The sequence below is a fragment of the Talaromyces proteolyticus genome, assembly GCF_021365285.1.
Source record: "Talaromyces proteolyticus strain PMI_201 chromosome Unknown BGW36scaffold_1, whole genome shotgun sequence".
Taxonomy (NCBI): domain Eukaryota; kingdom Fungi; phylum Ascomycota; class Eurotiomycetes; order Eurotiales; family Trichocomaceae; genus Talaromyces; species Talaromyces proteolyticus.
Window position 1 is genome coordinate 3,099,037 of NW_025764277.1, and position 26,950 is coordinate 3,125,986.

General features: G+C 46.7%; 10 protein-coding genes across 10 annotated transcripts; 6 read left to right on the top strand and 4 right to left on the bottom strand.

Moving 5' to 3' along the window:
- Window positions 1-125: 125 nt before the first annotated feature.
- Window positions 126-1,841, top strand: BGW36DRAFT_393303 (FAD dependent oxidoreductase-domain-containing protein; the record flags this gene model as incomplete). Its single annotated transcript, XM_046217793.1, has 2 exons — window positions 126-773; window positions 846-1,841. The coding sequence occupies 2 exons, from the start codon at window positions 126-128 to the stop codon at window positions 1,839-1,841; spliced, it is 1,644 nt and encodes a 547-aa protein (XP_046078405.1).
- Window positions 1,842-3,694: 1,853 nt separating this feature from the next.
- BGW36DRAFT_435779 (Alpha/Beta hydrolase protein) lies at window positions 3,695-5,117 on the top strand (the record flags this gene model as incomplete). Its single annotated transcript, XM_046221428.1, has 2 exons — window positions 3,695-4,209; window positions 4,276-5,117. 2 exons carry the CDS (start codon window positions 3,695-3,697, stop codon window positions 5,108-5,110), a joined length of 1,350 nt encoding a protein of 449 aa, XP_046078406.1. The 3' UTR covers window positions 5,111-5,117.
- Window positions 5,118-6,200: 1,083 nt separating this feature from the next.
- BGW36DRAFT_413600 (Alpha/Beta hydrolase protein) lies at window positions 6,201-7,465 on the bottom strand. Its single transcript, XM_046219259.1, has 3 exons — window positions 7,290-7,465; window positions 6,944-7,230; window positions 6,201-6,888 (listed from the first exon to the last, which is right to left on the bottom strand). The coding sequence occupies exons 1-3, from the start codon at window positions 7,396-7,398 to the stop codon at window positions 6,328-6,330; spliced, it is 957 nt and encodes a 318-aa protein (XP_046078407.1). The 5' UTR covers window positions 7,399-7,465; the 3' UTR covers window positions 6,201-6,327.
- Window positions 7,466-7,715: 250 nt separating this feature from the next.
- BGW36DRAFT_435782 (acetolactate synthase) lies at window positions 7,716-9,953 on the top strand (the record flags this gene model as incomplete). The annotated part of the gene is made up of 4 exons (XM_046221429.1): window positions 7,716-7,759; window positions 7,944-7,986; window positions 8,058-9,513; window positions 9,587-9,953. The coding sequence occupies 4 exons, from the start codon at window positions 7,716-7,718 to the stop codon at window positions 9,835-9,837; spliced, it is 1,794 nt and encodes a 597-aa protein (XP_046078408.1). The 3' UTR covers window positions 9,838-9,953.
- A 2,526-nt stretch (window positions 9,954-12,479) lies between these two features.
- On the bottom strand, window positions 12,480-14,127 carry BGW36DRAFT_284588 (putative P450 monooxygenase; the record flags this gene model as incomplete). The annotated part of the gene is made up of 4 exons (XM_046210248.1): window positions 12,480-12,683; window positions 12,743-12,877; window positions 12,933-13,888; window positions 13,944-14,127. 4 exons carry the CDS (start codon window positions 14,125-14,127, stop codon window positions 12,480-12,482), a joined length of 1,479 nt encoding a protein of 492 aa, XP_046078409.1.
- Window positions 14,128-16,779: 2,652 nt separating this feature from the next.
- BGW36DRAFT_422326 (uncharacterized protein) lies at window positions 16,780-17,014 on the bottom strand (the record flags this gene model as incomplete). Its single annotated transcript, XM_046219684.1, has 2 exons — window positions 16,780-16,869; window positions 16,940-17,014. 2 exons carry the CDS (start codon window positions 17,012-17,014, stop codon window positions 16,780-16,782), a joined length of 165 nt encoding a protein of 54 aa, XP_046078410.1.
- Window positions 17,015-17,513: 499 nt separating this feature from the next.
- Window positions 17,514-20,139, top strand: BGW36DRAFT_368177 (uncharacterized protein). The gene is made up of 5 exons (XM_046214959.1): window positions 17,514-17,739; window positions 17,804-17,914; window positions 17,981-18,656; window positions 18,733-18,984; window positions 19,052-20,139. The coding sequence occupies exons 1-5, from the start codon at window positions 17,636-17,638 to the stop codon at window positions 19,859-19,861; spliced, it is 1,953 nt and encodes a 650-aa protein (XP_046078411.1). The 5' UTR covers window positions 17,514-17,635; the 3' UTR covers window positions 19,862-20,139.
- Window positions 20,140-20,542: 403 nt separating this feature from the next.
- On the top strand, window positions 20,543-22,143 carry BGW36DRAFT_284583 (Aldehyde/histidinol dehydrogenase; the record flags this gene model as incomplete). The annotated part of the gene is made up of 4 exons (XM_046210247.1): window positions 20,543-20,982; window positions 21,041-21,434; window positions 21,501-21,943; window positions 21,999-22,143. 4 exons carry the CDS (start codon window positions 20,543-20,545, stop codon window positions 22,141-22,143), a joined length of 1,422 nt encoding a protein of 473 aa, XP_046078412.1.
- Window positions 22,144-22,828: 685 nt separating this feature from the next.
- BGW36DRAFT_354186 (uncharacterized protein) lies at window positions 22,829-23,179 on the bottom strand (the record flags this gene model as incomplete). Its single annotated transcript, XM_046213498.1, has 1 exon — window positions 22,829-23,179. The coding sequence occupies one exon, from the start codon at window positions 23,177-23,179 to the stop codon at window positions 22,829-22,831; it is 351 nt and encodes a 116-aa protein (XP_046078413.1).
- A 1,236-nt stretch (window positions 23,180-24,415) lies between these two features.
- BGW36DRAFT_435793 (Alpha/Beta hydrolase protein) lies at window positions 24,416-26,571 on the top strand (the record flags this gene model as incomplete). Its single annotated transcript, XM_046221430.1, has 7 exons — window positions 24,416-24,631; window positions 24,691-24,775; window positions 24,836-24,914; window positions 24,969-25,075; window positions 25,135-25,733; window positions 25,784-26,158; window positions 26,233-26,571. The coding sequence occupies 7 exons, from the start codon at window positions 24,416-24,418 to the stop codon at window positions 26,569-26,571; spliced, it is 1,800 nt and encodes a 599-aa protein (XP_046078414.1).
- Window positions 26,572-26,950: the final 379 nt, after the last annotated feature.

The following is a 26,950-nucleotide window of genomic DNA, read 5'->3' on the forward strand; positions in this document are numbered from 1 at the left end:
TCAATTGAACCTTAAGCAGATCGGTTTCCCTCGACGTAACTGGACGTACTGCATTGTTGTATCCCCTGATTCACCTCAAGTTATTCTCGTCAAGTTCTCCGGCTTTTGCAGCCAATGCAACTACAATGGGCTGTATCCTCTCTCACATTCGTATCGCCTATTTTAGCATTCGTATCCTAGTAGGCATTATGGAGGAAGCAAGGGCCGATCTCAATGCAGCTCGCAACCGAATTTTGCGCCCATCACTGCCTATCCCTAACCCTAGTGCTTCCTTCTGGCAGCAAAACCCTGTTTTGCCAGAATTAGTGAACATCCAGTCCAAATCACTGCCTGAAATGGCAGATATTGTCATTATTGGCTCTGGGATTTCTGGGGCCAGCGTTGCTCACACCATTCTTACATCACTTCGCTCAGAGAAAAGCCTTAGGGTGGTCGTGCTTGAAGCTAGGGAAATTTGCAGCGGCGCAACGGGGAGGAATGGGGGCCATATCAAGTGTGCCCCATATGCTGTATACGCGGGGTTTAAAGCGAGGTTCGGCTCTGAGAGAGCGAAGAAGCTCCTCGCGTTCCAGCGAAAGGCCCTTCCGCTGCTTGTTGACTTTGCTCAGAGGATGAAATTTACACATGCGGAGGTCCGAGAAGTAGAAACTATCGACATATTTACCGATGAGACAATGTGGAAGAAAGCGAAGAGCATGGTACACTTATTGCGACAGGATTTGCCTGATGTCGCCGAAAGCGTGGAGATCCATGAAGCGGAAGCTGGATGCAAGGTATGCCGCGTTTGTTGTCTATTTTATCAGACCTCTTATATTGTTCCTAAGCGTACTCACCTGATTATGCAGAAGTTCGGAGTTAGTGGAGAACACTGCTTTGGTATTATATCGTACCAAGCAGGGGCTCTTTGGCCGTACCGATTTGTCACTTCACTTTATGCAACTCTCTTGTCCACGTTTGCGTCAACATTTTCTGTCGAAACCAATACGCCTGTCACGGAAGTCAGGACTCAAAACGATAAGGAAAAGCCCTTTCTCGTCTGCACTTCCAGGGGAGAAATTGCAGCCAGACACGTTGTACATGCCACAGATGCATTTGCCCCGGTCTTGGTTCCTGGTATCAGGGGGAAACTGTTTCCTATCCGAGGACATATGACAGCCCAAAGACCGGGTAATAGGTTCCCGGACTGTGATGGCTCACGGTCGTGGTCTATTGTGGGCCGGAGAGGGTATGAATACATTTCGCAGCGCCCGGGAAAGCCGCACTCGGAAGTTCATAGACTGGGGAGAGAGCTCATGGTGGGTGGCGGCGCGATCCAATCCCCTGGAAGGGGCATTGATGAATGTGGAGTCTGGCGCGATGATCAGCTTTGCAGCACCATTGGCGCGTACTTGGATGGCATATTACCCGCTACATTCGGAAAAGACAACTGGGGTGATGACGTCGACGGCTCTCGCATCAAACAAGCTTGGGTTGGCTGCATGGGATTCACGGCAGACGCCCTACCGTATGTCGGGAAGCTGGAGACCGAATTAACGAGGCGAAACGTCGACAGATTTGGTCAGAGATCTGATAGCAATTGTGGTGGTGAGGGATATGAAGGGATCCAGAGGCTGCCTCCTGCCGAATGGATATGCGCTGGATTCGGTGGAGAAGGGATGGTGCTAGCCTGGCTGTCAGGCGCTGCAGTAGCGGTGATGATGCTAGGCCTCGAAGATGAACATATCCAAGGTTCTCCAGTTCTGCCAGAGGGCAAATTGATGGACTGGCTGCCCGAGGAGTTCATTTGCTCGAAATCTCGAGTTGATAGGTCTGATGCCGCCGGTCTTCTTGAACTACTGTAGAAAATCCTCTGGAATTCGGCACCTTTTGTTTATCATGTAGTTGGAGCAACAGTTCAGTGCCTCTACGGGATGCCCTAGTCTGGACGATTTTGCAAGCAGATCATTGTCCTCATTATTTGTCCTCATTATGAAAATTCTTGACCTCGAGCTATAACTACTGTTTCTGGACTCATTTTACTTTCGATAGATCGGAAGACTAGATCTATACGATTTACGAGACCCGTGCATGGGCCTGAGACCTGGAAGGATGGAAATCCGCATTTATAAAAGCACAGGCAACATTATACATTGTAGGAAGTTCAAGCAGTATATATTTGTCGCGGTATTTAACTCTTAGATCTACTCTAAACCAGAATAGCACCTACAAAAAAAGATAAAATTTTCTAAAAAAGCTCTAGATATTAAATAATAATACTTTTTTAAATACTATAAAACTGCTAACATATGTTCTATGACTATATTTATGATACTATAGACTGTTTCTTTCTTTAGCCATTTTTTTTTATTCAACTCTATTATTTTAGGTTAGGCGCAGAAGATCCAGAGGCAGAGACTCGGTCTCATCACCGATGATTGCCGTCCGAGGAGGTTGATGAATCGTCCCAGGACGATGTAGATGCCAGTGGTGAAGAAGTTCGGCGCTAGATGGGTGGTGCCAAGCACCAGCGGAAGTGAGCGGACTGGAGCCAGAATCGACGTAGCAATGATCAGAGTGGAGATCTGCATCAGAAATGCAGTCGAGTTATACGGACATTCGGATGACCACAATCTTGCTGCCTAACCAATAACCTCGGCTGAGCAAATCGCTAGGGCAATTGTTAGCACCTATACCTGTATAGCTACCGAGGAGGAGGGGAAAGAAGGGGGGGGGGGGGGGAATATCGCACTCAGGCAGTCGTCAGCCCTGGTATCAGGGCATGGCAGTTCTGCTAGATGGCTTGCAGTTCAAGTTGAGTGCGCATGTTGGACAAAAAATGGAGAAAAACTTTGTACACAGAAACAATGTGCTCCGACGCAATGAAGAGAAGGGCAGGGAAAGAAATAAAGCCAATCAAGCAGGACAAGATGCTTGGATATAAAGCCCTGCCAGGATCGGGCTCTAACATCCCGCAACACATACGGCGGTATTATTCCCAGGCAAGCCTAATTCTTGAGTGGCGCTAGTACTGACCTACTATCATCCATTGACTTCTGTCAGCCATGAAAGTGACACCAGCCTGGAGCGTTCAGACCACTACCCTCTCCCGACAAGAACGTTCCAGCTATCGGAGCGGTGAGAGAGTGGACTTGGGAACGGGATGCGCTCATTGAGCGGTAGAGGGAGGATCTGGGATGCCTCGGCAGAAGCAGTCACCAGAATTACGCTAAACCAGTTACTGTAACATTTGAGCGATGTTTGAGTACTCAGAAAAGGGGCTACAGACACGACAAGGGTCTCAGCTTTACAAGACTTATTACAGCCTGAAATCAATGGCTCCAATAGTTCTAGCGCTACATTAGTTCTTGTGAACCGGTATGCAAGACTGGTTTGGAAACCATTCTCGGACTGGTTCATGTCCGTGTGGGCATAGCGACAAGATTTTGCCAGCTAAGGGGACACCGATCTGCTATCTGTGGGTAACCAGGAATGGAAATATTCAGGCGACCCTTTGCCATTTCCCATATTTATTTATCATACATCATCAAAGAGTAAAATCTCATGTGCTACCCAGCTTTGCACCGCCCTGTCAATCCACAGGGCCTCTCATGTCGACATCACCAGGGTATAAAGGCATGAACCCTCCTCTTCCTCCTAGATAGCCTTCAAAGCGCATCTTCCAAACATCTTCGTTGAACTCGGTCTCAGTCTCAAAATGGTTATCTCTAACGGGCTCGCCATTCTGTTCCTCGCGTCGATGGCACGGGCTTGGATGGCCACGGGCCAGGCGTCAAACTTCAACGTAAGCGAGGAAGTAGCTTTGACATACGGGTGCAATGAGACATGCCAAAAAGTCCTGTCTCTCACAAACGCAGCCGACCTTAAGACGCTTGGAACCGCATTCGACTTTGACTTCTACGCAACGGCAGATAATTTCTCTGCGTCGGTTCCAGGCGACTTGCTGAAACTAGGGGCGATCAACAGTTCTAACCTAGATGTCCCTGCTGGAATGACTACATTCCGATTCCAGTATACTTCTCGAGACCTAGATGGAAGTCCCGTGCCCTCAACAGGATTTATCGCATTCCCATATGCAAAGCCTGCCCATGGTGGAAAGATTCCTCTTGTCGCGTTCGCTCACGGCACTATTGGTGTTTATCGTGGCTGTGCGCCATCATCTTCTCCCGATGTCTTCAACTATGATAGTTGGACCCCACTGATATTCCACGGGTACGCTATTGTGGCAACTGACTATGCCGGCCTTGGGAACAATTTCACGTCACATAAATATTCCAGTTATGCCGCCCATGCAAATGACTTGTATTATTCGGTACAGGCTGCTCGCAAAACCTTTCCTGGAGTTTTCACCGAAGAGTGGATGAGTATTGGTCACTCCCAAGGAGGCGGCGCGGTGTGGAAGCTATCTGAGCACCCACTTGTGCAAAACGCCAGCTCAGGATATCTAGGGACTATTGCAGTATCTCCAGGAGCCAAGCTCTATGACACCGCGAAAGTTGTCTTTGATTCGATTCTTCCTCGACCAGACTTTCATCAGTTTGTTGTCTCTGCTGAGATGGGCCCTCTTGCCTACGGAGTCATGCAAGTATTTCCCAACTACACGACTCCATGGCTTGGTAACGGTATGATACGGAGGCTTGGTCTGACCACTCTCTTACAGTCCTGTACCTTAGCGTTTATGGGCATGTCATTTGACTTGCCACGAGAGGAACTCATTGCGCTTGATGCAAATCCAGCAGCGGATGAGACACTGAAGCAATTTCAAGCTATCAATGCCCCAGCACAAGGTGATCCAGCTTCACGACCAATCCTAGTCATACAAGGCTGGAATGACACTTCAATCCTTCCTGAAACCACCGTGGCGGCATATCAGGACGCTGTCGCGGCAGGGAACGAAGTCCACTTGCTCCGCTATCCTGGACTCGATCATTCCGCGACTATAACTGCTTCAGCACCAGCATGGCTGAAATTCTTGGACGATCAGTTTGCTCACAAGCCTGGATGTGGTGCATCGACGGATGTAACAGTTCAACCATTTGATTTAACCGTAGCAAAAACACCGTTGGAGCTTCCCTTGAACGAAGAGCCACTATTAGGCTTTCTGCGGTATTAGATGTTGGGGAAAGACATATTTACAGAGGTTCGTTTCTTGTATGACGAATAGCTTTAAGATATAGAAGTGCGCCTAGCTTCCATTTACATTTTGTATTCATTCCCCTTAGTCTCGTCGTATGGTCCATCATCTACTTTGTATCAGGTCTAGATCCCCCGTCTCTGGACCTGCAGATATGCAACGAGATCACTGTGTCAAATATTTTAGATTGAGTCATCATACCCACTGTTAATTACACCGTACGTAGTGTATAGCACCTTCCTAGCTCCGGCCACCGCGGTGCTCGCACTAATCGACTCAATGATTAAATCACTTATTGATCACCATTCTATCTATATATCTATATACTAGTTTCGTAGATGGCTTTTGAGTCTTTAATATAACTTACGGTCGCGTCACATGTGCAGTAGCCTCGTAGTTCCGTCTGGCTTCTACCTACAGAGTCCTTGCTCGCCTCATCGTCGCGGTGGCTTCATGGCTTCGCGTGGCCATCGCCCGCCACGTAGGCAATATGTCTATCTCGTGGGACTAGCTTGCACCACTGCGGTCCTTGATTAGTATACATACTTCCATAGTTCCATAATTCTATCCTGATTATACTGCTAGCTTCTGTCTCGCGGGGCCTCCGTAGCACCACGACATCTGTCAAAAACCATACAAAAGATTTTTCTTGGTTCCCAACCTGGAAGGAGGGAACCAAGCTTATATGCCTGAGTCCCTGCTTCAGGTCATTGATACCTGATCTAGTTAGATAAAGGCATATATTGCGAGGTGAGGGGTGCTTGCATTATGCCCAGGGTATTATGGTATTAATTATGATATATCACAATTGAACCCCGGGATATCTCTGAGTCCCCCGGTCTTGCCGGATTTGGCATGAGCATGCTTCCTGGACCTATCCATGTTACATAGGATGCTTATGCAAGAAAACCTAATCAGGCATCTAACATACCAGGGTCACATAGAGGCTCACCTTAAATATCAAAGGCATTAGTATCTGGCACTATTGTCGAATCGTGCTCAACAACTCGTCACTCAGATCGATGAATTCTGTTAACAGTCGAGGATTCTTATAGGATTGGCCAAAAGTAGGATACTATTTTAGTCTATCTTATCAAATTCTCTTATTCAATAGCATACTACTTTAGTATCAACAACCATAGGGAAATATCCGGAACCAGTGTCGGCGAAAGCGCAGCCAGAAGAACTCCTGTCCCTTATTTTCCCACGCCCACACCCACGTGATACGCCAAGAAATCAATGCCTTTCTGAATGGGCTCAAAAGCAGCATCGTCACGGTTCAACCTGGCATCAAATCCGTGAGTTCCGCCTTCTACGAGGTACAGTTTAGCCTGTACCCCATTTTTGTGCAGTTCCGCGTGGGCCCATTGAGCAAACTTTGCGTCAACAACAACATCTGCCGTCCCCTGAACGAAGAATGTTGGTGGGAAGTCGGGTCTCTTCAACAATTTCTCTGGATCTACATAATCGTACTCATCCTCGGCGATGATTTTATCGAATTGAGTACCCTTCCCAACAGACGTGATAAGGTAGGCCTGGCGCGGGGTGCACAGATCGAGTCCGTTGGGACCAAAGGGAGGGAGTGCGGCGGTTGGAGGGGGAGTCTCCTCAAAGACCCGTTCGATAAATTCAGCGGAAGGTAGAGGCGGGGTGCCAGGCGGGAGTATAGTTCTGCTTCCAGTGTGGTAGAAGGGATCACGAAGGTATTTAAACCCGAATAGATCAAGGATGGCCTTGGGCGGGTGTGCACGAGAAGCCTGGTTGTGTGATCAACAATAGCCGGCTCTTCCGGTTTGCACAACTTATACTCACCATCAACAACGCAAGACCACCTCCACATGAGTGACCGAGGGTGACGATGTTCTTGCCGTTCACTCTGATGTCGTGCTCTCTCTCTAGTAGTACGGGAAGCTCGTCCTGCGCCCATTCGTACGCGGCGACTGAATCGGCAACTGGACCATCCAGTACTGAAATTGTTGGAGAGAGACGATAGTCTGAAGATACGGCGACGAAACCACCTTCGTTCAAGGCATCAATATGCGCAGCTGGAAGCATTGCTCGGCTGCCAACGACGTAACCACCTCCGTGAAAATACAGCGCTTGAGTTCGGATCAGCTTGGGATTTTCACAAGTTTAATTCTTCCATCAAGAGTCTCACCTATTCCCTTGACTGAGCTAGTGTCTTTAGGCAAGTGCACAGTGGCCGTCAGATTCACCTTCTGGGCCCCGTACTTGACAGCCTTGAAGACATAATTAACGCTTGCCATGTCTGCCAATGAGTTCTTCTACAGTTATGTAAGTAGTAGACAACATAGGGTTTTTCGTAGAAAATAGAAATTGCTCGAGAGATGTCTAGTTTAAAGTAAATTTCCCAGCTGTAACTAATTCCTGACAACGTGCTGACCAATTCTTTCCAATTTTGGTTGTGGTTTGCGCTTCCGACAACCATGTAAGCTAGGGCGGGACATGTCAATTCCACGGAACCGCTGCTCTCTTGCAAGTCTCCAGCACTGCAAATTTGCGCATAGCAAACCCAGGACTAGGTTCCGAGAAAGACGTGTCCTGGCAATCCCTAGTATTGTACATGACAGACCCAGGCGCCATTGTTGTAAGCCGAGATCGCACCTCGTCCGTAAAATACATTATTGCTCCCCCGCTATATTACTGGCACACAACATCCCTGACTACGCGATGAAGCCACAAATTGAAACAGTTTTATGTTTGAACCTCTTAAATCTGTTTTTAACTTTTGAGTGGAATGTGAGGGAGAAGCCCATATTGACATCTAGTAACACGCTAAATATGGTAATAGGGAGTATACAGCATCATCGGCATTGTTCGAGGCGCTGTGGGATGTGAGTATTGGCCAAGTACACCACGGAAGGCTCATAAGCCTTTCAAACTTTTCTAATATCCTTTTGTGTAGGCCGGCGTACGGTATTGCTTTGTAAATCTAGGATCGGATCATCCCAGTATCATGGAGGCAATGATCCAAGGCCAGCGCGAGAGGCCAGACAGGTTTCCTAAGTTCATCACCTGTCCAAGCGAAATGGTGGCGCTGTCAATTGCAGACGGCTACGCTCGTTCCACGGGAAAACCTCAAGCTGTCATTGTGCACGTCGACGTCGGAACCCAGGCACTCGGCTGCGCCGTACACAATGCCAGCGTCGGTCGTGTGCCTGTGTTCATCTTTGCCGGTCTGTCCCCATGCACTCTAGAAGGCGAATATCGTGGGAGTAGAACCGAGTTCATCCACTGGCTACAAGACGTCCCTGACCAAAAAGCGATAGTATCACAATACTGTCGTTACACAGCCGATCTGAAAAAGGGAAAGAACATCAAACAGGTAGTGAATCGAGCGTTGAGTTTTGCCACAAGCGATCCCCGAGGTCCAGTTTACTTGCAAGGGGTGCGGGAGGTCATGGAAGAGGTCATAGAACCGTACGAGATACAACAGGAGTTTTGGAGCCCTGTGGAGCTCGGCGGCTTGACACCGAAGCATCTGGACCTTGTTTGCAATGTTTTAGTCTCTGCCCAGGAGCCTCTAGTCATCACGGGCTACAGCGGACGAGATACCGCCGTGGTATCATTGCTTGTAGAGTTGGCAAACATTGTCAAGGGTTTACGTGTACTCGACACGGGGGGTTCAGACCTCAGCTTTCCTGCAAATCACCCTGGTTGGCTGAGCGTGAGGTACGGATCAGACAAGGCTATCCGCACGGCCGATGCGATATTAGTTGTGGATTGCGATGTGCCATGGATTAACACGCAGTGCAAACCCGCAGATGGGACCAAAATCATCCATTTCGATGTCGACCCTTTGAAACAACAGATGCCTCTTTTCTATATCAATGCCATACTGCGTTGTCGAGTCAACACTGCGTTTGCGCTTGACCAAATCGTCCGACATCTGAAGACCGAGCTCTCGGATCAAATCAGCGCAAACCAGGAGTATTACGCAAGTCGCTGGTCGGCCCTGCAGGCGTCATACACGAGAAAGCTAGAAGAGATAGCTTCACAGGCCGAACCGAACCCGGACGGCTCGTTCGGATGTGGCTTTCTCATCTCGCAAGTCCGAAGGGCATGTCCGATAGACACTATCTGGGTCGTCGAAGCTGTCACTAACACATTCACTGTGGCCGATCAGCTGCAGGCAACATTGCCGGCAAGCGTGTTCAGTGCCGGCGCGGGTGGGCTGGGCTGGTCAGGTGGCGCGGCTCTTGGTATAAAACTGGCGTCCCGTTACTGTCACGGAGGAAGAGGGAAGTTTGTTTGTCAAATTATTGGCGACGGTTGCTTTCTTTTTTCTATCCCTGCCAGTGTGTATTGGATTGCACAGAGGTACGAGATACCGGTGTTGACTATAGTGCTAAATAACAATGGTAAGTTGATCCCCATAATCTAGACTCTTGAGGCATTGCGAATGATGTTAGACTGACGACGATGTTTTTGCAGGATGGAATGCGCCTCGTAAGTCTTTGCTTCTTGTTCATCCTGACGGATTGGGGTCCAAGGTCAGCAACGAAGAACTCAACATCTCATTCGCGCCGAACCCGGATTACGGGATTATCGCAAAGGGTGCATCGGGAGGGAAATGCTGGACCGGACAAGCCAGTGATGTGGAGGAACTTGCACGAAAGCTGCCGGAAGCTGTGGACACTGTAAAAAGCGGCCGTTCCGCCTTGCTGGACGCGCGCATACGATAGAAGATGGGGTGTATGATGATGCAGACGGAATCTCCAAATGTTTGCCTGACATCTTCACTTGGATGCGAAATAGTCTTCTAAAATTTGTATACTTGAGCATATCCATACCTATAACGCGTACCAATCAAAAAAGGGGAGGGGACCGTATACAGAACGGCAGCTATAAAGTGCTCGAAGGGCTAGGTTTTACTGTTCTGTTGACCGGGAACTTTACAACGGAGTAATTGGATTTCTAGAGAAAGCGTGGTTATGCCAGCCATATTCTTTTAACGGGAAGGCGTCGTGATACCCTCGGGAGAAATCCTGTACTTTTGCTGGAATTCTGGTGGTTTGAGGTCCTAGAAAAGGCTGTTATTTGCATGCTCAGAGGAATGATGTAAAAAGAAAATACAATCAATCCTGAGTACTAATGAACAACTCTCTCCTGGATCGATCACTCTTAAATGAGCAAGCTGATAAGCAGCTCCACTTAGTTGCCTCGGTGAAGTCGAGGTGTGGTCTTCTGGTCAATTCTACCAGCTAGACAGATGTCACCGTGTAATTAAAAAAAAGCGATATTCTCCCAATACCTAAAATTGGTCCGTCGGATTCATTTTACTACTCATGCAATATTCAACAGTCAAGCATCCATCAATTGCCCCTATTCCATACGTGCATTTTACTGCTTGTTCGCCTTGTTTGTATGCACCTGGATTCGATGGTCCTCTGTATTTTGCTTCATAGCGCTTCTCCCTTTGCCCAGATTTTGTGTTTGGAAATAAAAAGGCCGACTTTTGTGATTGTGGAAGAGTGTTTCGATGATACGTCTATGTTCCCTTGCATTTTTGCGGAATTCTTCTGTAGTTTTGTTTCTGTAGCAAGAAATTAGAGACATTGTCCGATTTTCGCCACAGCACTCACTCTTGGTTGCAAGTTCGACCTTTTTCCATCCAGTCAACAATTTGACCAATGGAGTCAAAGACTTTGACCGGGATATCAGGCATGGGCGAATGTGAGAATAATAGCACCGAAAATCTGGAGGTAGGTTGTTATATGTAGAAACTGAGAATTGAGGCCAATTCACACTAGACGGAGTTTTCAATACCTTCTCGATTCAATATCGAATTAGATCCTTCAAGGATGATTATTGGCGGTTCCGCGGAATACTTCTTTTGAAGTGGGGAAATATTAGAGTGTTGAGTATTTCAAATTCATTGCTCTACCCGTTGTCCCTATTCGCTGACTAGATCGAAAGTCGGGTACAAAGACCTTTGAGGAGTATTTACTCGTGACATCGGATTTTGTTTGGAAATTAGAACTGTGGTAACCGAAACTGAGCTGGCGCGTCTTTCCCCTTAGTTGGCGAAGCCCCGTTTGGTAAATGAAACATGGATTCCAAATTGCCTCCTATTACATCGACGTCCCCGATACTGTGGAGGTACAGTTCCGATGATGGCCTAATCACAGATATTTGATTCGGGTGTTCAAGGTCGTCGAGAGGGTTGGAATTCGGGAAAACTCTCGTGTCACCAAATCCATAGATTGTTATTCCCACCGACAACCTCAACAACCTCACATTGCGCTCCCTCTCAAGACTTTTACGGAAGAGTTCCGAATATTTGTAGGCCGAAAATAGCACTATACCGGAAGGAGGTAGCACGGCTTAGTCGTAAAATTAGGGCATTTGTAGGCCGACAAGATCTTATCTTGAACCATGGCATTAGAGCTCTTCAAATCGATTATACGAACGACCATGGTGGTCGGCGACAAATTGGACATTATAAGTGAAGTCGGAGTGTAGTCGGAGTAAAATTTACACTTAAACATGAAAATAGCATAAGGATGTATTATTTTGTCCATTTGTGGAAGGTATAACATATCGATATTAGATTCACCTTTCGTGCTGTATCAGGTGTATAATGGGGTATATTGTGATGTGGTGTGCTCTATGATTTACTGGGAATAGTGATACAGAGTATAAATATCTTCACACGAAAAAGTTATGGGGCCAAAATTGACACAAGCAACACTTATTGTGATCAGCAACGAGAAATAAAAATATTCCGCGGAATCGGAATATTCAGGAGTTCGGCACGGACTAACCTAAAGTTGGCAGTAAGAGCGTGCTCTCAATCACCGACTATCACTACATCAGTCGTTCTTATTATTCAAAATAACGAATCATTAGATACTAATGCTAATACTACTGGTCCTAATAGGCCATAAAATGCTAAGGCATTATTAATACAAATAACATTTAACATAAAACAATAAGCCCAACTCAAATAGGATATGTAACTAAACCTCGCAAGGAATTTTACTTACTATTCATTCAATAATTCAGGCATGTTTAAGATAGCCAGAATCTATTTACATGTGCGCAGCTTCATGGTGCATATTAAATGCACCTACCTTAAGTTGCCTGGCTAGCCGCCTATAAAGCGAGTAGGTACCTCATTTTGTTACATACAGAAAATGTTGAATACTCCTTCCTGGTATTACTCGTCATATTCTACACCCTAGAAGAGTACAAATTGAAACGCCGAACTGCTTGACTACTTTTTTTATTTGTGCATGGCCTTCTAAGACATGAAAATTGTCAAATCAGAATCTTTTGCTTCCGGTAGATCCTCACCATGCTAAGCCCACAGCCAATTTCAAAACTACGAGACATTTCGACTGGTCTCAAGATCTCTGTCAATAACTTTTACTTGGATCTTTTGTTTGACAAACCACATACTAGTAGTCGTCCACTGGCTGTTACCTACAGGAACAAAGTCAAACCTCCGCAATAGTTGCGGCAGCAGTTTTGTCATTTCAAGAAGCGAGATGTTCTTGCCGATACAAGTTCTTGCACCAGCACCGAACTGTATACCACATCAGCACGACTTTCATTTAATACTGTGTGAGAGAAAGGAGCGCTTACCGCTAAGAAATGTTGATCTAAGAATGCAATGTGCTCTTTGTCGACCAGCCAACGTTCTGGTCGAAACTCGTGGACATCTTTGCCCCAGATACTTTCGTCGCCATGAATCACCCATGCATTTACGCCCACCACGGTCTGCCAGCAATTTTATAGTTAGTGACAGTTTCTGAAGAATTTTCTTGCAACCTACGCCTTGTGGAAAGTGTCTTCCAGCGAGCTGTGCACCGCCTTCTGGAACCACTCTGCTGAGAATCTGGCCGACAGCTGCATGCAACCTCAAAGCCTCTTTGATGGTAGCTTGCAAGTATGTAAGCTTTTGGCCTTCTTGAAAAGTAGTGGGATTAGAAAGTTTTCCTTGCCGAGTGGCTGTGTCAATTTCATCGTGGATCTTCCGCAAGCAATGTGGATGCTTCACGAGGAAGTAGATGATGGCGGTTATGCTGATACCAGTGGTGTCGGAGCCAGCGCCAATGTTGGAACCAAGCACATTGTTAATTGTGAACTCATCCACCTTTCCAGCTTTGTTCAATTCGACACACTTTTCTAGGAAGTCCTTACGGTCGCTAGCACTGACGCCCTGCATTCGGGCACCAATCTCCCTCTGTATGACTCGTTGGACGGTTCGCCAATGGCTTTCGATGGGGAAGACATTTTGAAACCAAAGATACCACGGATGAATCTCAGGCACTAGTCCCAACGTGGAACCGTAAGTTACTGAGCCAACGTGAACAGCATGCAAAAGGCCATCCTTATCGTAGCCAGCTTCGATCAGGCCAAATGATCGTCCTAGGGTGATCTCGCCAATTACGTCGAATGCGTAAAATTGCATCCAGGTGAACAAATCGAATGCGCGTCCGTGCTGAGAATGGTCGGCCAACGCGTCCATAAATTCGCCATTGACTTTGTCAACGAATGGCTCGTATGACACCAAAGAGCTCATAGAGTACATGTTGGAGGTCTTCTTCCGTTCAAGCGCATGCTTCTCATTGCTCATCTCAGAGAAGACGTCCTTGTGATCCATGGATGGTGCACCAAAGGGGGTGTAATAATCGGATTTGCTGAATTTCGAACCAAAGCCGTAAATAGTGTGAATCGCCTTCGGGTCACTTATACTGTATCGATTAGGTGCTAGCCGGACGATAGGACCTACCAAAACTTTATTATATACAGGCATTTACATGCGTTGGGCGGATCAAGTTACCGTATCGCTTATGTAGAGCGACTGTGACGTGCTCAAATTGGCCTTGCCAATTCTTATACAACTCCCACAAGCGGGTATATCGGGCGAGTGCTGGACCTGGAACATCCCGCAAAGGGGCGAAAAGAGAGCTGATCAGATAATATAGGATAAGGAGAGCGCTTGACACAGCAATGAGCACGGGCATGTTATGCGGCAGGTATGCAAGGTGCGAGGGCATGATGCAAAATCTCGATGCAGATTCAAAATTTGAACAGTAGAACTGAGCTGAGTTAGTGTACTCTGGACTGGATTATTATTCAGCTATTTAAAGCCCACATTGCACAAGTGTGGTTTCCGATGATTCCGCGGTGACAATTGCCGTACGCTGAAGGGAGTTAGCCGTACAAGCAGGGTTCCACAAGGACATGCTCTCCTGAGATCCTTTCATTTAACCCTAGTTTACTCTTCAGTTTAGTTACTTTCTCTGCATCTCGGTTCCACCTGTTTCGTTCCGTACAGCATCTAGGTTTTCAACTAGGGTAGTTGTCAACGTCGAGGCGCCGGAATTTGCGAAACAGTTCCGTGGACAATAAGAACCCAACATAATAGTAGGAGCGGATTCGAGAACCCCCTTGGTTCTCAATTGTATTCGTTGTCTGCCCACTCAGCAAGCTTTAGCTCCGTACTTGATGCAGACTGTCGTGAAGATACTTGCTCAAGTCACGAACGCTGGCCATATTTTCTGATACCATTCGGCCAGTGGTCCGAGCAGTGTCATGCTCTGCGTCCAGCGAATTCCCGTTTTTCTTCTGCTAAAAGCATCTTTTTTCCTTTTAGAAAAGAAATCGATCTTATAATGATAAAATCTACTTTATTCTAACTTACTAAACTTTTATTTTTTAACTATATAAGTTTATTTTTTAATTATAATATAATATTTTTTTTCTTTAAAAATCAGCATTGGAAGTAAATTTTAGTATAATTTTTCTTTAATAGATAAATTAAGCGGGCGGGAGCCGATCGGCAGTCAAGTAATTCGTAGTAGGTAGAGGTGAATTGACTATAGGGGACAGGTACCACTGCGAGCAAGGCGATTTGCTGGCTAGGCCACTATTAGGTATATTCGATCCTCGTTCGGAAGCTTCCAAGGTTTGTTCGGTTTACGATTTAGGCAGCGCTCTTCTAAAACAGGAGAATGATAATAAAGAGATAGTATTCATACTCCGACAGCTATAGAACCTGTGTTGACGGGGCATTTGATATTTTGCGGCCATATCGGCGAGTTGCTCTGCAAAAGCCATCACATAGAATGGGCATTCTTCTCTGTTACTTCAAAGTGAGATTTGTGCCTGGAATTTCCATGCTCGTTCCGGAGACAGGTGATACAGAACGTGAAAATGCTCTGCGATTCTTCTTTCGGCTGACAAATTAGTTGGCTAGCTGGATACGGCTGTATTTACTGCCGTGTGGAGCGACATGAGTGAATCACGGTGGATGATACAAAGAATCATCTTTTAATGAACATGAGACATGTAAGAAGCCAATTTATATGGACCTCGTTACAGCTTTTGATGATCATGCAAAAAGAGCCCACCAAAACCTTGGACAAAGTGTTGAAACTTGTAAAATGCTAAATAAAGCTGGGACTTTGATTCCACATTAATTTAAAATAAGGTCAATCCCATTGTTCTATTGATATCAAGGAGGATTGGAAACAACCGTACCATGACTACAGTACAGGTTTTTCCTGAATGAATGCATTTGAAGTGGGGTTTGGAGTAAGGAAAATAAAAAATTGTCTAGTAAACTACTCACAGTATGCCCGATGAAATTGAATATTAAATCTACGCCGTAGTCTAAGCTAGATAGCTCTAAAGGGCTTGCAGCAGATCTGAAGAATCGGCCCTGGATGAGTCGAAGCAAGTTAAAATGTGCTGATTTGGCCATACTAGCGTCGCTTGTCTCTCTTTCAACTGCATCAACTCAGTCCGATGCAAGCCCTTCTCGCCCACTTCGAGGTCAAAGTACCCAAAGGACAGCCAGCCCCACGTTCAAAACAGCGTTGACTGCCATTAGCAAGAGCTTTCGTGTTTCGTGAACGTATATCTTCCATTTTACTGCCCAGGGATCATCAACGACGATCGTAAAGGCGTTAAAAGTGCAAAGATCAAGCGTCGAGTATAGTTTTTACTTAAACTGATCGTCCCAAAACTCCAAATATACGACGAATCAATAGGGGCTAATCGCACCTTGGGTGGGGCAAGCATCTTAATCCAGGCATAAGGTAGACGTGCACTGGGCGTACAGAGTGCCTGGAAAATAGATGCGTTACTGGGGATTTTTGTATCAACGTGGTCATAACTAATGTGGAGCCGGAGGTTATCAAAGTGCTCTCTTTGTTCCTCTATCCCCTGTTTGATTTCAACTATTGCCGTTGTGTCATCGAGGTTTCGGTGAATATTTTATCGCGCAACCTCGACGTTATCATCGGCGGTCCCTAGAACTTTGAGTAGTCTGAAGGTCTTGAGTCCGTTTTTAACACTCTGCTTGGTGCTTACGAGCGCAACCTGACGCCGATCAGAATCATATGTGGTCAGAAGAGCATCCCCTCACCAGCCTTGGTGGACGGCAGCTATTTTATATGCGAGATTGTGAACATCACCCAAGCCCGAATTCAATCCTAGTCCGCCTGTAGGAGGGAAGGGATATGCAGCATTCCCGGCTCTGTGAGGAATCCGTTAGCGAGGAACTTTCAACATAGGCACTTGATGGGACGCAAGCTTCAAATGCATTGGCATACAGGAAAACCCGATTGACCTGATGACTTTTGACTACTTTCCGACTGAGGACCCAAGGTCTATAAGAGTCGTATGTTCTTGCCAATGGCTGCGTCTACAGTCTTGCGGCAAAGAGCCTCGTCCCATGAGTCCAAGGGATGTCGTTTAGGCTGTATATCATTAAGTTCGTCAGCAACTCATTTAATATGCTGGCTAGGACATGCTTGGAATGGAACTCACATCAAAATTACAGATCAAGACTTGGTTTTCCGAGATATCATAGGCGATGATGAAACCAGAGGTTTCAGGGTCCATGATTTAATGTAACATCCCAACGTGGCCACCAACTATAGGGCGCAAGTCTGCATTGAAGTGGATAGTCATCATTGTCTCATCTACTGGTGGTAAGTCGCTTTTCCTACGCAACACATCTGCACCCGTCAGTGGCTTTAGTTACATGGTCATATTTTATAAACAAAATAGAAAAGATAAACAGAATATCAATCGATACTCATTAGTGTACTGCAAGACGACTACTAGCTTCCCCTTTCCTTAAACTCGGATTTATAGACGTGGGAAAAGTCCATCCCAACCACGGATATATACGGCACATAACTCTCCCACAGCTGCAAAATAGTCTACTGTTGCGGAGTTAGTCTGCATATTGCTCAGCACCAGCAGCCGGTGGCATCTGCCGGGAGGCGCATCACACAACGTGCGGGGAATGGTTCACCCTTACCCCTCACCCCGTTCTGTAGAATTCCTGTCCTCTAGGTGCTCATTGGCCCACAATGCTTGATGATGAACCAAGATTAGTTAACCTAGTGGGAACTACGGGGGGTTGGTATCGGGGGCATCCCCCACGCTGCGCCGATTAAAAGCACACCAAGAGGCTCATTCCCAATATTCATTTTCACTCTTCACTTCACTGTCAAGATGAAAGCCGCTACATCCTCAGAACAATCTCAAGCTAAAAGGCCCCCGGCTGCGCTTCGGGAATCCCGTCCCCGGAAAAGGGAGAAATATACAAGAATGGCCTGGTAGGGTTTGCCTTTGCGATGCCTCTAATGCATTCCTAAAGCCTTGGTTACTTACCGTACATAGTTCCCTATGCAAGGTACGAAAGGTCAAATGCAGCGGAGACCAACCATGCTACCGGTGTGAGGAACTCCATAGCGAATGTACCTACAATGATCCATCCCAGCCAGAAACCGAGTATGCCCCCACGGATATCACACATCGTCGTCCCGGTCGTTGATGTTTCAACTGATCAGCAAATAGCATCACCAACCCACAGTCTACCCAGCAAGAACTTGAACTCACGGTCTTACGAATGAACAGGATTTGTGAGCAGATTCAACAATCGATGGGGCGCTCTGGGCCCGCTCATTCACGCCAGCCCTATCCACAACGAAGACACAGGAACAACGTTCAAATCCACCCGGGTAGACTCCTCTCTCCTACCGACTTCCGATATATCTTGAACCTGACGCGAGACGCTATGAGAGCAAAGGGGTTGCGATCTCCTCCAGGTTCTAAAGCCGACGGCCTTAGTTCCGTCGCTAGAGAGGAAGTAAAATCTCCCGATGTCTTGATTACCCTACTGCAAGCTGTGCGGCCCATTCTGGAACTCGGTCATGAGAAGGCCACCGAGCTTTTTATGATATTTAAGCATGAAATCTACCCTCTCTATCCTTGCGTCAGCCTAGAAATGGCGCCTGAAGTTATCAATGCTGTATTTTCGTTGATGAACAATACCTCCCACGAGGTTACTTACAACCTAGATATAATTGATGTGGAGATCTTGAAGTCGGTGTTGGCAATTGCGTTGCTAGTAAAGGGTGACACAAAAAGTCCTTTAGCCTCTGACCTGGAAGGCCAATTGGTGTGGAACGTGGACGCTTGTTTCGATCAGGAGCAACCTCAAATTGAAGATATTATCATGGCAACTTTGCTCGTGAGCTGTTCATCCGGACCCCAGGCGCACGACTTCTGCTAACGAAAGTGAACTCTTGGGTCCCGGTCCCATCCAGTCAATCTATTTAGACCTCAATCATAGGTCAGTCAAAGCATGGCGAATGTCAGGAGTTGCCGCCAAATTGTGTCTCGAGCTTGGTATCCATCGAGAAAAGTTTTTTGAAGATGCCAAGATGCCCCCGCAGCAGGTTACTGAGTGTAAGCGTTTGTTCGCCTGTGTTTACAATGCAGACAAGAAATGTAGTTTCTACTCAGGCCTTCCCTGGACCCTACATGACAGAGACATCGATTTGTCTGCTCTTATAATAGTATGGATTCCTATCCGAACACTTGGGCGTGTAACTGTGTTCTGACGGCTTACATCTCTGGGTCCAGGAACCAAAAGAGTCATTCCTATCAACTATGATATCCTTAGACAGAAACCTCTCCGAGACATGGAATATCATCAACGCTCCGTCATCCGCATCAGGAGGGAACAGTGAACGCATTGAGTTTCTTGAGTTTCAATTACAAAAGCTTATTGATAACATACCTGCTGAGGACTTTACAACCATAGAGCCAACAGTAGCCTCACCACCATGGCTACGGACTGGACTGAAATGGTTTTGCCGTCTTCGTGTTAACCATATCAAAATGCTCACCCACATTGGCACTTCGGGTTCGATCAGGGATGTGATCTATCAACCAAAGTCGGCTAAGGCTCTAGTCATCTTAGCCACAGACTCTGTGGATCTCTATCTGGAAATGATGAAAGCTGGTGAAATCAGTCCACTTGTTCTTCCCTCGGCCATCAAATTCCTTCTAGCTTCTCTATCTGTCATGGTCTTTACGGTCTCACACTGTGCTGAGGATTACGGACCGTTGTCGAGCAAGCCCTTCTACAATGCTCTTGATATACTCAGTGGCGTGCAGGACTGCATCGAAGATCCGGATATAAACATCTGGAAGACGTTAGAGGAGCTTGAAAAGATTGCTCAAACTATTCAAATGTCACCCTCTAAGCGGTCAGGGCCCTTGATTAGTCGTAAGGAAGGCACCGACAACCCCGTCTATAATGGGGAGCCTTTTGGCGAGGGATACGTATTGGACGGGCTTCGTACGCCGGACTCAGAATTCTTATCCATGTTGGGAGATGTCAGCATGGCAGCAACTGATATGTTATATGTCGACAGTGTGTTTGACTAGCTGCGGCAAAAAATGTTCAAACCTGGACACCCTCCCCTTGCCTGTGTGCAATGATCGCCATATGCAAGTCCTTGGATCTCATGATAATTAAGGCCTAGGTAGCTTAGTTATCGGTCAATTTTGCCTTCTTTTAGCCAAATAACATGAGCTTTCGTTCAGTGGTTGTATCTACGACTGGTGGGAACCAATTCTGAACTTCATGTGAGCTTAGAATTATCCTCCTTCAGCTATACATGAATATTTATATACACATATGATAGCTTTTATCTGCATATACCATTAGAAATTGTCAATATCGAGCAAGTACCCTAAGTCAATCAGTGCTGCTTGCCGAGCGATTAAGCACTCCGCGGATCATTCCGCGGAATCCAACTTATAGTAATGTAGTGGATCCCCATAGGACATTTAAAGCCAATTAGATTGATTTGCAAGTGTATCCAATCGTATTGGTATGTCCCCTACTGTAATGATAACACGCAGTTGATCCACTCATAGCGCTGGAATAACCATTCCGCATGACCACGAGTAGATGGCTCACTAGGGGATTTCAAAAGCGTCATTGTTGATTGTTCAGCTAGTATATTGTTAAGAGCGTGACTACAAGAGTTGGATTTTGAGATCTCAGCCGCTTGAGAAAAAGGAGAGCATGCAGTTGCTGTAGTCCTTTCGCAAATCGCCGTCATGCCTATAGTTCCCTTCATCATCGACAACAAGGATGTCGTCGGGAATATTGCATTCGATGTGATCAATCCTAGCACGGGTACTCTGGAGCATCAGTGCAGCGGTGCATCTATAGACGATGTGAATTGTATTATTGCGTCGGCAGAACGCGCTTTTCCCACTTGGTCAAAGACGAAGCCACACGTACGACGCTCTATTCTCCTCCGTGCAGGCGACATTTTTGAGCATCGCAGGGAAGAGCTCATGGGTTACATGTGCAATGAGATGGGAGGTGACATCAAATTCGCTCAAACAATATACGATATTGGCCTGGATCTGGTCAGGGACACTGCCGGAAGAATATCATCTATTGAGGGTGCTGTACCCGCCCTTAAAGAAGATGGTACAAGCGGTATCGTTTATAAACGGCCTTATGGTGTGGTTCTCGGTATTGCCCCATGGTATGTTGATTGCCCCGAACGAACATATTAGGTTGAAAATAACATTATTTGACCTTAGGAACGCGCCTTTCATTCTTGGAACCAGGGCGGTTGTCATTGCTATAGCTGCAGGCAACGCTGCCATTTTGAAAGGCTCTGAACTAGCTCCAAAGTGCTTTTGGGCAATTGGCGATGTTTTCCGCGAGGCTGGGCTTCCTGATGGAGTCTTAAATGTTCTATTCCATCGCCCTCAGGATGCCTCAAATGTGACTGCAGCATTGATTGCGCACCCAGCCATCAAAAAAGTCACATTCACAGGCAGCACTGCCGTTGGTAAAATAATCGGCGCTCTCGCAGCCAAATATGTAAAGCCGGTTCTGCTGGAGCTTGGTGGAAAGGCCAGCTGTGTTGTTCTTGACGATGCAGACCTTGATAAGGCTGCGGTTGCCTGTACTATTGGGTCCTTCTTGAACGTAAGTCTCGACAGCACTATTTCTTTGCACTTGAAGCTATACTAAACCGACTTTGTCAATGAGCAGTCTGGACAGATCTGCATGTCAACGGAAAGAATTGTGGTGCAGCGTGCCGTTGTTGATGCATTTCGCCCTATCCTGACAGCCGCAGTGGAGAAATTTTATGGCAGTACCACCACTCCCCGCATTCTCGTGAACGCAAGCGCCGTAAACAGGAACAAGGACCTGGTATCCAACGCAGTATTTAAGGGGGCTAATTTGCTCTTTGGAGACTTACACAACAGAGAGAGTTCAGACACGCGCATGAGACCCATTGTTGTGGATAACGTCACAAGTGAAATGCGGATTTTCAAAACCGAGTCTTTCGGGCCGACCGTGTCTCTCATTGTCGTTGATACGGATGAAGAGGCCATTGCCGTGGCTAACGATACAGAGTACGGTCTGACGGCATCTGTCTTCTCTGAAGACTTACGGAGAGGGCTGAGGGTTGCGAAGCAAATTGAGTCTGGGTATGTCCTGCAGATTTTTTTTTTACGGCCACAATTTACTGATCTGCTTTCTTAGAGCCGTTCATATCAACTCGATGACCGTTCACGATGAGGCTGCCTTGCCTCACGGCGGTATGAAGATGAGTGGTTTTGGTCGTTATGGCGGAAGCATTGGCCTTGACCAATTCCTGCGGACAAAATCCATTACTTGGCAGGATTGAATCCCCTGCGGAAAGGTTCATTAGAATGTAGTGATATTAAAATCCATTGACATGATGGCTTTATCTCTTCACGCTCCTCAGCTGGAATCTCCGCATGCGTAATCTACGTATCATACACCAGCGATCGAGACGATTTTCAATTCCCGGAGACATGTTGCGGCGAGAGGCAAAGTGTAGAGTCGGCAAGGACCATAGACACAACTCCATTGTACAGGTTGTGATTCCGAATTTGAACATCCAGTAAGCTCATTCTCGTCAAAAGGTCACCTACACGTGTCCCAGTCGCCGTATCAGAACATGAAAGAATCATAACAACCAAATCCCCGATGTTCCGTATTGGGTTCTACACTGGGGTTCAGAAGTATTGGCACCCCGAAAATGCGCTAGCTACACCGCGTCATATAATCTGCCATAATAACGAGTCCAAATCAATCTATGTACCCAAAAATTACTTCTATGTTTAACCTCAATAAAATGGGCTGAAGAGGCAAAAAACTTGCCCCTATTATGAGTGCCCGTATTTGTGAGCCTCATTCTATTGGCTGGGGCTATAAACGAATTCATCACAAGTATCCCGAGACTCCTATTACCTAAATACGGTTGGAAGATTCCATAATATCATTCACGCAATCTGTATCACAATTGTTGCTTGAATACTAGCTGTGTCATTCACAGGCTGGAGTTATTACAGAGACGTCGTAACTAATCTAACAGTGCATGAAACTTCTACATCTATTGAATTCAAAGTTATCACGCCCAGAGTAGCACCGAGAAATCCGGTCGAGTATTTGATTGAGGCAGCTCCAGCCCCTCTGTTCATCGAGCTGAGCAATATCTTAACTAGAGTACCGTGGCTCATGATAATTATTGATCCTGCATTGCAATGGCCAACCCGAGATTGCTCTGAGGGAGCATTGTTCTGACGAGCATATGCTATACAGAGTTCAACAACATGAAGTTCGTCTAGAACATGAGCCAGAGAAGCAACGTCCAGCAGCAGCACAAAGAGTGCGGAATCCAAGCCGAGAATAGACATGCTTGGCCACTGGCACAAGCAGGTTAGTAACTTAAGGCATGCTTTTGGTCAGCTTGGATCCTATTCCGGGCGATCCGATCGGATGCCGGCAGAACGGAGCAAAAGCCTTTCCGTTCCGCCTCAGCAAGCCTTCAACCACTGGGTTAATTTTACAGCTCGCCCAGCCTGTATCATTCACTTACCAGATCTACCCAAGTTCTTTAGCCCATTACTATGTCAAGCCCCGCTCATTTATTAAGATGTATATTAAATCAAGCCGGGCATCTATATTGAGGCCACATATCCGCCTGTATCTATATCTGATCCATATCCATATAAGCCTTCAAATTTAGTAGACTGTCCAGTCCCCCAGGGGCTCGGTGTTCCTCCGTGTTACAATAGTGTCATATTGCTAACATAGGAGGGTCGCTTATATCGATGCTTTACTGTATTATCCTCGCCATTCTAGCTAGTCAAAATTGGTCAGTCATTCTGACCTTTTTCAATTAATGAGCTGTGGTGTGTGAAGTATGAGATTCATGCAACCCTAAAAGGGAACCCGAAAGGCGGCGCCGAGTGAAGCTCGTTCGCGTGCACCTGCTTCTGTGTCTCCTTTTCGCCCTTATTGCTGTACACTTTCCAAGGCGAGAAATACTACGTGTCAGTTGTCATAGCCAGCACAATTAATGGCCTATGACCTCCGATTATTCTTGAAGCTGCTCGGGTACTTGCTGGACGGGGCAGTACAGGTATGTTACGGGAGTATATGACTAGAGGACAGTAGGTAAGCTGGCTGAGAGATATGACAACAAGTATTACTGGTCCAGTCGATCAACGGTCCCTGCTAGTGATATTGTTGGGCAATTTTTTTCGATCCTCCCATGAACGCCAAACGCAGTGTTGCTCCATGTAGTTCCAGGCTGTCTTTGGCTGGACATTGCTTGCATGAGAACTAGACTGTACAATTGCACGGAATCCTTCCAGGTGAAATGCTTGGTCGTAAGCAGATGAGGAGATAAGTCTTGCCACAGCATCTAATGAGTTGCCGCGGCAAGGTTCCGAGTTCAGCGAAACCATCTTTTAGCTCCGCGGAACTTGAGATCATGTGGCTGATACCAGCACTAAACGTATCACTGTCGACTATAAGTATGTTCACTAAATAGTGCGGTTTAATCGAATACGCCCAAACGTCTTGTCAGAGTCCACGTTTGATCTATTGCAAAAGGCCATCCAGCAACGTTTCTACAGATCTGCATCATGACCGGACCAAACCTTGAGCTTGGGAGCTTTCCTATCCCATGGGTGCCTACCAACCGACCTGAGGATGAGACGAACACGTACCCCTACCGGAAGCAGACTAGGAACACTAGAAAGCTCCCTGTTGGTTGGAAATTTGCGGAAGGCAGACGTCCCTTCCATGAAGAAGTCATATTTGATGAAGTGGTCGAAATTCCGCTCAGAGACGGAGTCAAGGTCTGTCAACCGCAGGGGACCTGACAGATAGCTTTACTGATCTGGTGTCTTAAGATCAGATTTACTGTGACATTTTCAGGCCTGTCACAGATACAAAAGTACCGGCCATATTAGCTGTTAGCCCATATGGCAAAAATGGACACGGTAGGTGACTGGCATTGACCTATGGACTTGAAACAAGTCTAACTGTGACATCGCCGCAAGGGTTCCGCATATTTGACAATATACCCTTCCGACTCGGACTACCAGAGAGCGCCACATCTGGTCTGGAGAAATTCGAAGGGTAAATAAGCCTTGCCTGCGGTATCAGACAAGACATACTAACCAGGCGTCATAGGCCTGACCCCGTCGAGTGGTGCCCTCGCGGCTATGCAATAGTCAACGTGGATATCCGAGGCACCTGGGATAGTGAAGGCGATCTCTATATCGAGGGAAGCCAGATGGGTAGGCTACTGCTCCATCATCTGGAAGAAATTAACATGGCAATAACTGACCACGGTCAGGTCTGGATGGCTACGATACGGTCGAATTCATTGCAGCTCAACATTGGTGCAATGGTGCCGTGAGCATGTGTGGCAATTCTTGGCTGGCAACGGAGCAGTGGGCAACCGCCATCGAAAAGCCTCCGTCACTCAAGTGCATAGCCCCGTGGGAAGCGTTCACGGACAAGTATCGAGACTTGATATGCCGCGGTGGTGTTCCTAAGACCAACTTTGCCTCGTTCATATTCAACAAAACAATTCGCGGCCGAAATCGTCGGGAGGATATTGGGAGAGCGCTCGCCAAGTGGCCCCTGTTCAATGGATACTGGGCGGACAAGGTCTACGACACCAGTGACCTTACAATACCCATATATGCCCTTGCAAGTTACTCTTCGGGGAATCACGGTTCTGGTACCGTAAGAGGCTGGAAAGGAGCAGCCTCAAAGGACAAGTGGATCCGCTTCCATCCGACTCAGGAGTGGTACGATCTGTACACACCAAGATACATCGACGACCTGCAACGGTTTTTCGATCGGTACCTGAAAGGCATCGACAATGGGTGGGAGAGAACTCCCAAAGCTAGGGTCTCGATTCTAACTTATGGGAATCGTTTTGAGCCTGTACGTCGAATGACTGAATCATCTGAAGGCCGTCTGACACATCTCAATAGGGCCCAATATGGGATGTTCCATTCTCTGACTATCCAATTCCGTCAACTGAGTATCGTAAGCTCTACTTGCGAGACTCCGGACAGTTGGCTATCTCACCGCAGGCCAACGAGGGATCCGTGACCCATAATGTGGACGGATACCACGCAAAACCATCAGAATTTGTGCTGGTATTCGACAAAACGACAACCCTTGTTGGCCATTCAAAAGCGGAACTTTGGATGTCTTGCGGAGACAAGGACGACATGGATGTTTATGTCTCCATTCGCAAACTGAGCAAGAGTGGAATAGTTTTAGAACACGTGAATGTTCCCTGGGAATCTCTTCCCGAAGGTGTCAATACCCAAAACGATGTTCCAATGGCGCAGACCGTCAAGGTGAGTAATTTAGTGTAGCTAGGCATGCCGTGGTAAATCATTGGGATAACACACTAACCGGGCTCATGCCACAGTACACTGGACCAACCGGTATCCTCCGGGCTTCGCATCGCGCCGAGGCCCCAGAACTCAGCACGCACTTGATTCCATACCACCCACACGATAAAGAAGAAAAGATACCCCCAGGAAATGTCGTCAAGCTAGGAATCTCTCTTTGGCCAATGGGCATCTATTTTGAAGCTGGGGAGGGCCTGCTCTTTCGTGTCCAAGGCTTCATTGATACGAGCTCGGATTTCCCCAGCCACATCGACAAGAAGCTCGACAATCTGAACGAAGGTCGACATACGATTCATTTCGGTGGGAAGTATGACTCTACGATCATCGTGCCTGTCATTACCCTGCCAGCGCAATAAGTCCAGAATACTATCAACGATATCCCACAACGGGAATTCTGAGGACATCTCATACTCTTTCCCCATCGTTTAATCTTTCCTTTCCGGTCCCCCAAGCAATGTGGTGTCTACCCTAACCCTCCAAGTCGTCGAGATCATGCTTTGTGATTAGGATTGCATAATACGCAAACTTAGAATAACCTTCAATTCAACCCAATATGCTATTGTGAATACTACAATATCGAGCCCGTGGTCCTATAGTAAGAAATAAGTTGTAATTACGTACGTTAGATCAAGAGACATCTCTATATATCCAACCCAAATCCGGCTCCTGATATGTTATTTTGAATACTACAATATCGAGCCCGTGGCCCTATATTAAGAAATAAGGTGTAATTAC

Bases quoted from the DNA above. Each gene is read 5' to 3' on its own strand.
- BGW36DRAFT_413600 (XM_046219259.1), bottom strand. From the start codon at position 7,398: ATGGCAAGCGTTAATTATGTCTTCAAGGCTGTCAAGTACGGGGCCCAG. The intron at 7,231-7,289 runs GTGAGACTCTTG...TCCGAACTCAAG, and splicing joins TAGCTCAGTCAAGGGAATAG to CGCTGTATTTTCACGGAGGT. The intron at 6,889-6,943 runs GTGAGTATAAGT...TCACACAACCAG, and splicing joins GTGGTCTTGCGTTGTTGATG to GCTTCTCGTGCACACCCGCC.
- BGW36DRAFT_368177 (XM_046214959.1), top strand. From the start codon at position 17,636: ATGAAAGCCGCTACATCCTCAGAACAATCTCAAGCTAAAAGGCCCCCG. The intron at 18,657-18,732 runs GTGAGCTGTTCA...GGTCCCATCCAG, and splicing joins TTATCATGGCAACTTTGCTC to TCAATCTATTTAGACCTCAA. The intron at 18,985-19,051 runs GTATGGATTCCT...CTCTGGGTCCAG, and splicing joins ATTTGTCTGCTCTTATAATA to GAACCAAAAGAGTCATTCCT.